The sequence below is a fragment of the Cantharellus anzutake genome (assembly GCF_015039405.1).
Source record: "Cantharellus anzutake strain C23 chromosome Unknown EI90scaffold_16, whole genome shotgun sequence".
NCBI lineage: Eukaryota > Fungi > Basidiomycota > Agaricomycetes > Cantharellales > Hydnaceae > Cantharellus > Cantharellus anzutake.
In genome coordinates this window covers 1,260,231-1,272,347 of record NW_024066966.1, presented here as the reverse complement: position 1 = coordinate 1,272,347, position 12,117 = coordinate 1,260,231, and the positions used below count along the sequence as shown (strand labels likewise).

The following is a 12,117-nucleotide window of genomic DNA, read 5'->3' as shown; positions in this document are numbered from 1 at the left end:
GTTGAGTTAGCAAAGGTTCACGCGCACATTCGGTAATCACGTGCGTCATTCCCATAGTCGTTTGTATGCAGGTGCCATTTTCGTTTAATTGTTCGGGATTTATGATATGCACGGGTGTTTATTTCTTTCATATGGGCTTCTGTGATTTATTTCAGATTTTTCCCTCATGATCTAAGGTTGTTTTGCACTTTCCGTGCTTTGTTTTGACCAGGCTCTTCCTTATTTGGACGGAAATTGGTCTTCGCGATCTGCCAAAGTGTGGATCTTGGTTCCAATGGCCGGTTCCCTGCGCATCGCCACCCTCACGTGTCATTATACATGATGCGGATTTCTATATTCCTGTCATGGGTATAACTTCACAACGGCTGGACCGTTTGGGCTGAAAATTTGCATAACTATAGTTCCCCATTTTTTATAATTTCTGTGTAAATTTCGTTGTATGTTTTAATTATGAATCCTACGCAAACATCGTCTTTTCCCTGAGCTTGGACTTTTGATGTCGCTATTCCCATTATTGGATATCTCATTAACGCATGATCCTCTTATTATGAAAATTTGGGAGGATTAAGATTAGATCCCTTCCTTTCTAATGGGCTATCAAGTTTGTCTCAGTCGTTACTGGTTAATCTTCGCGCTTGCCTTTTAGACATGGTCCTTGTTTTGCAGGAGTTTTAGTCATATCTCCGTCATTTATGGGTAGTTTCCCCTGTAATTACTCTCATTGGGTCCGTTTGGTGGACATCTACATTTCCTATTATAAACACGACTTTGAATTTTGCATTAGTTCCTGAGGAATCCTTGTTCTGTGGTACTTCCATGTTTAGATACATGTGCAGACGTGGGAAAGTAGTTTCTGTGGAGGTTCTCTGATTGTTTTTATAGTCAAATCTTGGTCGATTGTCCTAATTCTTGGTTTAATATTTGCTATAAATTCCCCCGAGAATGTTGATGGTAAGCTTGAAGTATTTTTGCTATTTTTCTTTCTTTCGATTTATCGCGTAAAGTCATAAAAATTCGTAAAAATTTGTGTCCTTCTGTTTTCTCATATCTACTTGTCGTATGAGGTTTTGTGATTTATCTGGCATATTTCCATAATGGGTTTTCATAGTGTGACCGTTATTTCTCCTACAGCATCGACAGATCTCTGAATCAAACCTCCCTCTCCCACTAGGGTTAGGCAGTTGTGATCCACTGCTCCCTGCAAAAGAGCCGAAGAGGAATGGGTGGTTAGTTTTGATGTCATCAAAGGTAAGTCTAGCATCTGCTGCGAGATCTTTTCGGAACCTGACATCGAACTCAATGACTCCGTGCTCCTTATAGAATCCTGCCAAGGTAAAGAGTCATCGCATATAACGCTTGTACCCCTCAAGTTCTCCCTTCCTGTGTGGGTATATGAAGAGTACTGCTGTGGAGTAGGCTTCAAAGGCCCTCGTCCAGGTAGCTTCTCCTCAGATCGTTCCTTTTGCTTCGACTTGATTAAAGATGAATTTGAAGCAACCGGATTCGTGGACCATCTCTTCATCCAAGGCCTGCCCCAACTCGATGGCATAGAGTTTGTTGAAATCCACAAATTTGTTGAGGAGAACTGCTTCCCAGAGTGAGTTGGGTAGAGGGGGCTTATGCAACTTGCCTTTGAGGTCTCTGAGTGCTCTCTTTCGCCTCTCCAAGTAATATTTCCAAACAATATTCATCTTGGTGGCAAGGCATATGTGCTCATGCTTTGTTCCCCTACTTGATCCTGCAAAACTAACATGCTTTTTCCCATCACTGCTCAAGCTACTTCCTCTTGAATGGGTTTCCTCTGAGTTGCTTTCTCACTTGTCAGCATCCCTGAGGATTCCCTTGACTCATTTTGCTCTTCAACTCCATCCATCTTCTTCGTCACTCAATTCTCGATGTTGCTTTCGATGTTCTTGCAGGTCTCTGCCTTTACCTTTTGATTCAAGAGTAACTACGGTAGTATCTCCTTTCCCTTGCTCAAACCTGTCAATCAACGAGAAAATATGCTCACGTTGCTTTTGTAAATCATAAGGTCAAGGGCCTCCTTTCTCATGTGATTATAGTCCCTAGTGGATTCTGCGTCTTGCACGATGTCCTCAAGGATGTCCTTCGGACCCTTATCAAAGTTGGACTTGGGTGGATTCCTTCTCTCAATTCCCATTGTCGCCTTTACTGAGGATGAACTCGTTCCCAGTGTTTCAGTAGTTCCATCTGTTCCTCCTGCCATAACCTGGGGTAAAATCGACTCTTCCTCCCTGTCAGGCATAAACCTTCTTTGTTTGGACGAAGGACGAGAGAATGTGCAGATTCGATAGATTTAACGATGAAGACAAGTGAGAGTAGCAGCAGAGAAGCACCAACAAAAGAGAAGAAGTGAAGTTACAAAAACAAGGCATGAGCCGAAAAGAGAAAGACACCATAAACATCCGGGATCCAACTCGCAAAGGGTAACCAAGGCTAACTGCCTTATCCAATGCAAGACCAAATATTCAACACCAACCAACCACCCTAACCAAAACTAATAAGAGAATTAGTTAGAAATATATGTCAGAGTCATAGAAAAAGGAAATAAACTCCAGCGTGCACGGACGCAAGAGAGATAAAAGACTGTAGAGCAACAGCGTGCAGCGGACGCAAGTGTCAGGGCACACACCCTGACTAGCCCAGACCCGGACCCGCGTCCGGACCCGCTTCCACCCACCGCGCTTCCCGCATGCGTGCACGCTCCATGCACCGCATGCTCCGGGCCCAGTCCCTATCCCTTCATGTGACTTCCGGGTATCCCCGGAAGTTTTGCTGATATTGTGGCCACTGTGGGAAGATGAGAAGTTAGCTTCCTTCTCATCTTCTTACCCACAGTAGGCAAGTGTATATACTTGCCCTTCTTTGATACCATCTTCTTACCCACAGTAGGTTGTGCCCTGTATAGGGCTGGTTACACCTCAGGGCTGTGGACCATAGGGGAGGGTCATGGGGACCCAGGAGTCGTCCCCTGACAGCAAGAGGTGGTGGCTGAGAAGCCAAAGCGTACTGTGGACGCAGAAGAGAAGGCATGGAGGCCAAAGCACTCAGCGGGCATGCATAAAAGAAAGAAGGCATGGAGGCCAAAGCGTACAGTGGACACGTGTAAAGAGAAAGAAAATAAACCTACATACCGATCAAGCAGCAGAAATCAGAAATATGGACACAATTGCATACCAGACAACTAAGAAAAACTGAACATCGCGGATGAACAGTCTAAAGACATAAAGCAATGAATATTGCATACAGACAAGGACTTGACCTAGCAAAGGGCATGGTGGATACCCAGAAGAAAACTGAGGCACTGAGTGGGCACTTATTTTTTTAGCACCCCACAAATTTTTCGAGTCTGACAAAAAACCAAATGCTTGTTTTCAGGCTTCTGAGTGTGGATAATGACTTCTATTGCAAAATTATGATGATTTGATGACAAATTCAGGTATTTCCCATGAGAATTTTGGGTTGAGTTAAATTTCCAATCTTTGCATGTCCACAACTGTACACACCCACAACCCGTATACAGCCGGGATAGCACTGCCACGTACTTGCAAGGCCGCAGGGTCATCAGTGACAATTTGACAGGCATATGTACTGTTTATCACATCAGTCATGCCTTTTACTTGTCGGAGTTGTGTTAAACAGCTCAGGGGGGGACTCAGACGAGCGGGAGCATGAGGTTGAGCTAGAGCATGATGTCAAGCGTTGTTTAGGCTATATATAATCCATTGGGCTACAGCCTATATATCTAATTGTATAGCAAAGACGGTAACAAAAGGAAACTAGTGCCTCTGCCTGTGGCCGCGCCCTCCCCCTCTGTCCTTGTGTAGCATCAGGCTGCCGCAACAACAAGTTGGACATCCACACCATTATGGTTTCACCTGGTTCTCGACTTTCATTCCCCTAATGCCATACACTAAACAGTGTTGACCTGCTGATTTCGTCTTTCCATAGCGCCAACATTCATCATCCATCCAGACCCCGACATCATGTCATCACTATAGTGGTATGGGCCAGTGCCTGAGCTCATGAGTGATGGGAGGGAAAATGTAGAAATGTGTGTTCTTCATAGTAAAGTTGTAAGATCATGATGCCACAGCTGTAATTCGTGATGGGAGAGGAAACTGTGTAAATATTTTATCAACAAGTTGACAGCCTTCTGCTTGAGAACAGTGATCATCAAATCAGGTTTCCCAAAGTGCCGAGCCAGGCAGGAAGCTGATAATGAGATTCCTCACTGCAATATTGACATGCAGCGGAACCAAACAACCGCTTTCGTTTAGAAGCAGGTGCTGTAGTGCTCAAATTGTTGCATTCAGTCATCGGGGTCCCAGTTCATCAAAACAGCAGTTGGAGTCATCAAAGTGAAGGCGCACTTCAAACTGCGGTTGCACCTTATCCTGGGAGGAAAGTCAGTGTATTCAGCGAGTTGCAGGAAGAGTCGCAGACACCTTTGCACTGTGTGTGCCGACATTGAGGCCAAATTCACACATGTTCCAATCAGTAATCGTAGTCAATTCCCCAACAAAGTGAGCCATAGCCAGGCAAGCACTCGATGGCTCAAGCTCCTCAGCGCAAATCCTGATGTTCTCTACCATGGTTGCATTGATCACCATATGGGACCCATCAATGGCCTCTCGACCCTCAAGATCAAAGCACCGGCCACATACACCACCACATCCTTTTGGGCATTGGCTTTCATCAACGATTGGGAATAGACTGATAGCGCAATTTCACACACGTTAGGGCAATCTGAAGGCCCTTCCCCAGCCAAACCCATCACAAAAGTGGACCTCAACCCATCAGGCATGGCACTTGAGTGCACTGGGAAAGTTCCGCTGGTTGAGCTAGAGGCCATGGAGCAGCAAGGGAGCAGCAAGTCAGTAGTGAGTAGGTCGAGTAGGTGGGAAAATTTAGTGTGCCATCCTCAATTCCTTTGTCTAATAACTCCCAGAAAAGCAGGATGTTTACCCTGTCGTTGTCATCTGCAGCGGTCAGTGATTCGAGAGCACAGCATTTTCACAAACGGACCGCTTCAGTACAAACTACATGCCACTGAACGACACTCAATGGCCCTCACCTACGACAACTGAGGCTAAGACAGACCGAGGTTGAGACAGCGAACAGCAGAGATCAGAAGCGGATAAGCAAAGGGAAGGTCCCGGAACAGCAGAGAGGGATTAAGATAATCGGAATCTGAAGGTCGCACAGTAGTCAACAGGATGGGATAAGCAACAGGAAAGAGCCAATCAGAAGCCGTTGGTCAGACAGAGGCCATTATTTATATGTTCAATAGTTTGCAATCAAAAAAAAATGTGGTCGGATTTGTGGGTGTTCTCGAGCCGGATATCCAATTCACTGTGTGCAGGCAGCATTGTGGGGAATGCAATGACAGGGAGAACACGTTCAAATGTGAACCATTTGTGCCTCGGAATGACGACCAAGATCCGAAAGTGCATTACGTAGATTGTTGAGTGACATGGCCAAATCTGGGGTGTATAATCCTGGGTTAACGGCAACTAGCTGACGGTAAAGTTTGACACTTTCTTCGATAAATGGGAGCGCCTCCGAGTGTCGTCCGAGATTGGAAAGTGCATTAAACATATTGTTGAGTGACATGGCTAAATGCGGGATGTATGATCCTGGTGTAACGGCAACTAGCTGGCGGCAGAGTTTGACGCTCTCTTCGATAAATGGGAGCGCCTCCGAGTGCCGTCCGAGATCCGAAAGAGCATTATATAGACTGTTGACTGATGTGGCCAAATCCAGGGTGTATGATCCTGGGTTAACGGCAGCCAACTGGCGCCGGAGTTTGACGCATTCTTCGATGAATGGGAGCGCTTCCGAGTGCCGTCCGAGATTGGAAAGAGCATTATATAAATTGTCGAGTGACATAGCCAAATGCGATGTGTATGGTCCTGGGTCAACAGCAACTAGCAACCGGCAGAGTTTGACACTCTCTTCGATAAATGGGAGCGCCTCCGAGCGCCGTCCGAGATTGGAAAGAGTACCATGTAGATTGCTAAGTGAAATGGCCAAATCTGGGGTGTATGATCCTGGATGAACAGCAACCAGCTGGCGGTAGAGTTGGATGCTTTCTTCGATGAATGAGAGCGCCTCCGAGTGCCGTCCGAGGTTGGAAAGAGCACCACGGAGATTGTCGAGTGAGATGGCCAAATCCGGGGTGTATAATGTCGGATCGGCAGCAACCAGCTCGCGGCAGAGTTTGACACTTTCTTCAATCACTGAGAGGGCCTCTGGATGCCGTCCAACATTGCGGAGAGACACAGAAAGAATCCCGAGTGCCCGAGCCAAATCCGGGGTGTATGATTTCGGATCGGTGGCAACAAGATTGCGCCAGATTTTGACATTTTCTTCGATCACTGGGAGCGCTGCAGAATACTGTTTGAAATCGTTGAGTGACATAAAAAGATTCCGAAGCGCTCGAGCCAAATCCGGGCTATAGGTCTCCGAGTCTGCAGACACAAGATAACGGCAGAACCCAACGGAATCACTTGCCAACTCATGTGCCTCCTGCAATCTTAAAAAGAATGCAAGATTTTTGTACATGTTGTCAAATACTGTGATCAACATACGAATGACTTCTCTTGAAGATCGATCAACGCTCAACTGAAAAACATGAAACTGAACAAGAATGCCTCGTAAACACTATTGAGAATCCATACCTTGGCCCACTCAGGGAATGATGATATGCTAATGTACCCTTCCGTCCTTACACAGACTTCCATCCACTGCATTATTTGTTGACTGAAAAATGTATGAAGAGACTCATTGTGCGCTTCCGGTGACTCATGAACTTGGCTGAGATGATACACGAAATGCCGACACGCGTAATGGAGTTGTTCGGACAGCATCTCTTGAGGAATGGGTGGCAGCTCAGTCTTTTCGGACAAATCCTCAATCAGCCCTAAACCTTCCATAGTGGAAAGTCCCTCATTCAAGATTTGAACGCAACGCAGCGCCACTCTGGTATTCTCCCTCCCTGCATCCACTGCAAATCGGCAAAGTATGGGTGATTGTGGTTCGATTCGGTCCATGAGAAAGTCGTGAAGAGATTGATGCAAGATACGAATTGGCTTGTTCAAGATGAGGGGTGCAAGTTCCGCCAATGTATACTGGATGGGTGAGTACAAGAATGGTGATAGAATGGCATCCCACGCCGCAACAAATAGTGGTTTTCGTGCGGTTAGAATTGCTCCCATCACAATCGGGTAGTCATGCACAAAATCGTCATCCTCCCAGTTACATTTCTCTAAAATGCTCGTATACAGCCCATCCATCATTTTCTCAGGGGAGGCCTTTGATCGGCTCAGGTCGTCATTGAGCAGTTTCTTCAGCACCCTCGCAGGATCACCGTTGGTAATCTTCATGTAGTGGAAGACGATACTGATCCAAATGAACAAGCCACCTGCCCGCTCCAGTATGCTTTGAACCAATTTATCCTCGTACTCGATTCGGTCTTCCAAACCAGGATGCACATCCTTCAGTTCGCGTAGTTGTGATCGGATGTAGATAGCACAGTCATGCATGTTAGCATCAGGCGAGAGATCGAGGCCGAGGCGATCGATGGGGTAATTAGGTGATAGAAAACGATCAACGAGGCCGAATTGTCTGGAAGTAACAAAGAATTTGATGTTGGACGGTAGTTTCGGCACTTCTTTCCGAAGTATATCGGCAAGATGTGGGAATGCCTCCGTGTCGCACCCGTCTAACGCATCAATGATGATTACCATGGGACGGTCAGGCAGCGATGCCTTGAAACGGAGAGGTCTAGCCACTAGTTTCTCGAATTGGGTGACGAACGGGGCAGTCGAGAGGGCTGGATCCTCTTGAAGGATCGATATGACGGTGGCGCGGTACGCAGGGTCGTGTGTTGCCAGAGATCGAGCCATGCCGCTAAACAGATGATCTGGCCGTGACTGCTCACCCGCCTTGAAGAGGAAACGTAACAATAATATCCCATCCCTTTGACACTCTTCTGCAATAGAGAGGGCAATGGATGTCTTGCCAGCACCGGCCACGGCCGTCAGTAGCAATACACGATTCTCACCAACTCCCTTGTCATGACACCAGGACATAATAAGCTGAATCAAATCAGTCCTAGTGCCTTCCAGGCAAGCTTGAGTCGAGTCATGGTGGACGACAGCGGGATATTCAAGTTCATCCAGAACTGAAGAATTCTCTATTCCATGGGTGAACTGATCCAGATCGTTTCTTTTTGTGCCAGTTGCTGGGTTTGTCCTTAGCTACGTGATTACGATAATGAGACCAAAGCCACAATATGGAACAAACAAAATCACCTGGAACGACGCCAAGGCCATATTAAAATCTTTCTTTAAATCATCGATCTTGCTGCGAATTTTCATACGTGAGAAGCGATTTCGAAAGGCAAACAATCCTTCCATCCTTCCATGCCGTTGTCCAATTTCAGTTCGAATGCGCTGCAACGACCTATGATGTACTTATGTTATATGACGGCAACGGCTTGAATAGAGCAGACACTAACTCGCTCAGTTCCGCCCACAGCTTTGCTTCGTCGGATGAACTATAGGGATCGATGGCTGCGATCACACCGACCATGACGTTCACAATATACTGTCCAAAATCCTCCCATTCCTTCTTGTTCCTTTTGGACTTCTTCATAATGCAGACTGTCAACTTCCATTCCTGGCACGGTATAAATCAGTACCAACCTTGACCTCGTGGAGGATAACGAGTGCCGTACTGGCGGCAGCGGGTAAGGGATGGAACACATCCGGTGCAGCACCGACGGCAGTAAGAATTGCGACTGCACTATCGCCTCCCCCCGCAAGAAGATCGCGAACTTTTTGCTTCGGCAACATGGGTGATGACGGACGAATCGATGGGCGGGGAGAGATTGGACGTGCAACAGAGAGGATATTCCAATCATCGATGACAGCCCCTCTGCCGAATTTCAGCTCCCACCTGCATAGTGAATAAGAAGTCAACTTACTCTAAGCGTTCGACAACGCCACCGGCAGCAGGGCGCTCGGAAGGATCACGTGCGAGGCAGCTTTGAAGTGCTCCCCAGCAGGGATCCGAAGAATCCCCCTGGTAGGGGTCCTGTTTCGCGACTGCAGATGGAATATAGTATTCGTTGAGGATATCCTCATAGGGACGCTTGCCTCGGAGTATCTGAAAAGGGTGAGATCCCAAATGGTACACTAAACGTTCGGCATACCTGTAACGACGTGCATCCAAGTGACCAGACGTCACCTTTTTGGTCGCATGCATCTACGTCTCGTACCAAGACTTCTGGGGCGACATATCGTAAGGGTACAGCGCACACACCCTCCACCTTAAGGCGGACGGGATCATCTGTAATGGTGTATGATGATCCAAAGCCGCTGATTCGAGGAAAGGGGTCACGCTCGTCATGGGCGCCGTAATCGATATAGACGTTACTCTGGGCAATTGGTGAACGAGTGGTACGCAATGAACGGATCAGGGCAAACGAACCGGATTGAGATTCCCATGAACGATACCTTTAGAATGAAGATATGAAAGCCCACGAGAAACCCCAAGAATCTGATGGAGCACTTAGAACAACGAGGACACACTGAACGCGCACATGCAACACATAAGTACCAGTTTTTGGCGATCCGCCTTCACATTTACGCTGAGATAGTCCATCACTTTCCCTCCCTCACAACGGGCATACGCAATCCTCGCGCGAAGCCAAGTTTCATCCTCAAGCCTCACTATCCATCCTTGGAATCGAGCAATGTTTTCGTGATCCAAAGAACGAATAATACTCAATTGCCGCTCCACACGCTGCGAGAAAGTCAGCCTTACGCTGATGCTGGCGAACAAATCGCAAACCTGCACAAAACGCTCCACCTCCGCGTCGTTCTGCTTTACCTCCTGCTCCAACCTCCGCTTCAACCTCTGCTTCAACCCCTGCCTCGACCTCTACCTCGCCTCCTGAGAAAGTTCGGATTCGTGTATGACTTCTATGAGAACGCTGTCCACTCCGCCCTAAACACCCTACCAGGTGAGGTAAACCCAACAGAGTTAACTACGTTGTGCTTACTCGACCGCCCGGGACTAGACCTGGGGCGGTAACCCCACCACCTTTGATGTCAAACACGACCTTTCCGTCCAGCTTGCGTGAGTCTAGGTGAAATGGCTTGGGTGAGTCTAAGCGAAAAGGCTCGCTTGAAGAGGACAACGCGGCCGCCATCTTGGCAGGTGTGCGGAGCAGAGGAAAGATCGTACGGAGAAGCCTTATGTAGGATTACGCCCAATCCAGTCTGAGTGGAAATGGGATCCAGATTAGGCTCCAGAGCAGCAATGAATCAATCCGCTTCCATTCTTGGCTGTTTCTGGCCCAAAAAATTGCATCCGATCCTAATTTGACGAGCAAATTGTATGCTCGAACGTAGAGAACAATATATTTGTCATCTCGCCACTATCATATCACACCGATGGCTCTTGGTGGGTTGCGCTTCTCTTCCACAGTTTACAACTCCAACCAGCTGCTAAGAGATCCAAACAAAGGGCATCATCGGTTTGCGACTTTCATGGAGTACGACCGAGCGATTGGATAACCGTCTCCATATCGGTTCGAGCGTGAGGGAGAGTCTCGAGGCACGGCATGAGAATCTCTCCGTCAGTGGGATCGGCAAATGGTGGTCCTGTAGGCAAGAAAAGCTCAGTCCCTTCAACACCAGAATACGGTGGCGTATTGAGAAGTATCTTAGCAGAGGTGTCAGCCCCCAGCGTCAAAAATGCGTTAAAACATGTTTTCATACCTCCATGGCTGTGCATCCAAATGCCCAGACATCACTCTCCCTGTTTCGAAAGAAGTCCGGAGTTGTGCGGAGCTCAGGTGCTGAGTATCGCCACGAGTTTGGGTTGACGATTGGTGTTGATGTCTCCGAAATAATGCACAAAAGCCCGAAATCACATAACTGTGGTTTTCCATCACGACTCAGGACAATATTTTCCTGACGACGCAAGCGTGTTCATGAGAAGTTACGAATTACGCACATGGGCAAAATGAGAATGACTCACGGGCTGGATATCACCATGTACTATCTCCTGCAAATGTAGATGGTGCAGGCCATCGGCAATTCCACGAATCTAGAATAGCATCCTCATACACATGAGCAGCGATCCATATGTTATAGAGTTAGATTCACCAAGGCCCAGCGACTAGGGAAGTCGTGAGTACCCCCCAGAAAAGATCTGATATTTCCTCCGTCGGACCAGCTTGGCACCAAGCCCGGACATGGATTTTCCTTACTCACGTATGAAATCCATCCGTGGAGCCGGACTACGTGTGGATGTTTCAACTGGGACCACTCCATCACATCGCTAGCCAGTCGCTTGGAGGATTGCGAATGAATGGCCGCAAATTGCCCATCGTGTCCAAGTCAACATACCTCCCCAAATGTATGTGAAGTATCAGGTGCGATGTTTGTGAAGGCCTTTATCCAGACGTGACTCTAGAATATACAGCTCAAGCAAGAATGGATGACACGGACGACCGACCCAGATACGAACCCCGCGGTAGTATCCTTCGTGAAATCGCCCAAAAGGAATCCATTCCTTCCACCTCGCCCTTGTAAGTACTGCTCTGTTAAGTATCCTGGAGTCAACTGCCAATAGCCTCGTCTCGACAGCCCGGAGTAGCTCTTGGATGAAGGACATGACACCGACTTCACTCCAAGATTGTGCTTTCAATTCATTGATCCGCTTCCATTGTGTAATTGTGGCTGTTGCTCTGTCATCCGATCCGTATTTAGCTATGCAATGATGGTGGAAACGCCACCAGTCACAGTAAGTACCGCTGCTCTCCGTACGGGGCGATTTCATCCTCATTCTTTTTCTTCTGCAGTTTGTTCAGACCAAAGCATCCGCACGACGTTTGCTCGTTTACTTATCTTATTCGTCTGCCAGCTTACTGCGAAAAACGAAATATCGGGGAAAAGTTGTGCGACCAGAACCTGCCAGCAGAACAACTATTTGCAAATTTACGTACACATCGCTCGCCCTAGTTGAAGACAAACATACCATAACAACATCGCCCCTCGTTTCATTGGTGCCAGGCAG

At 47.5% G+C, this 12,117-nt stretch overlaps 3 protein-coding genes across 3 annotated transcripts; 1 reads left to right on the top strand and 2 right to left on the bottom strand.

Annotated features, from left to right (window-relative positions):
* Positions 1–5,321: 5,321 nt before the first annotated feature.
* Positions 5,322–9,238, bottom strand: EI90DRAFT_535321 (uncharacterized protein). Its single transcript, XM_039067749.1, has 6 exons — positions 9,014–9,238; positions 8,733–8,962; positions 8,546–8,676; positions 8,340–8,490; positions 6,705–8,285; positions 5,322–6,648 (listed from the first exon to the last, which is right to left on the bottom strand). Exons 2-6 carry the CDS (start codon positions 8,880–8,882, stop codon positions 5,425–5,427), a joined length of 3,237 nt encoding a protein of 1,078 aa, XP_038918047.1. The 5' UTR covers positions 8,883–8,962; positions 9,014–9,238; the 3' UTR covers positions 5,322–5,424.
* Positions 9,129–10,397, top strand: EI90DRAFT_3051757 (uncharacterized protein). The gene is made up of 4 exons (XM_039059876.1): positions 9,129–9,204; positions 9,263–9,488; positions 9,552–10,049; positions 10,104–10,397. Exons 3-4 carry the CDS (start codon positions 9,592–9,594, stop codon positions 10,123–10,125), a joined length of 480 nt encoding a protein of 159 aa, XP_038918046.1. The 5' UTR covers positions 9,129–9,204; positions 9,263–9,488; positions 9,552–9,591; the 3' UTR covers positions 10,126–10,397.
* Positions 10,398–10,581: 184 nt separating this feature from the next.
* Positions 10,582–11,715, bottom strand: EI90DRAFT_3121623 (kinase-like domain-containing protein; the record flags this gene model as incomplete). The annotated part of the gene is made up of 6 exons (XM_039063420.1): positions 10,582–10,758; positions 10,815–11,009; positions 11,077–11,145; positions 11,205–11,390; positions 11,448–11,510; positions 11,569–11,715. 6 exons carry the CDS (start codon positions 11,713–11,715, stop codon positions 10,582–10,584), a joined length of 837 nt encoding a protein of 278 aa, XP_038918045.1.
* Positions 11,716–12,117: the final 402 nt, after the last annotated feature.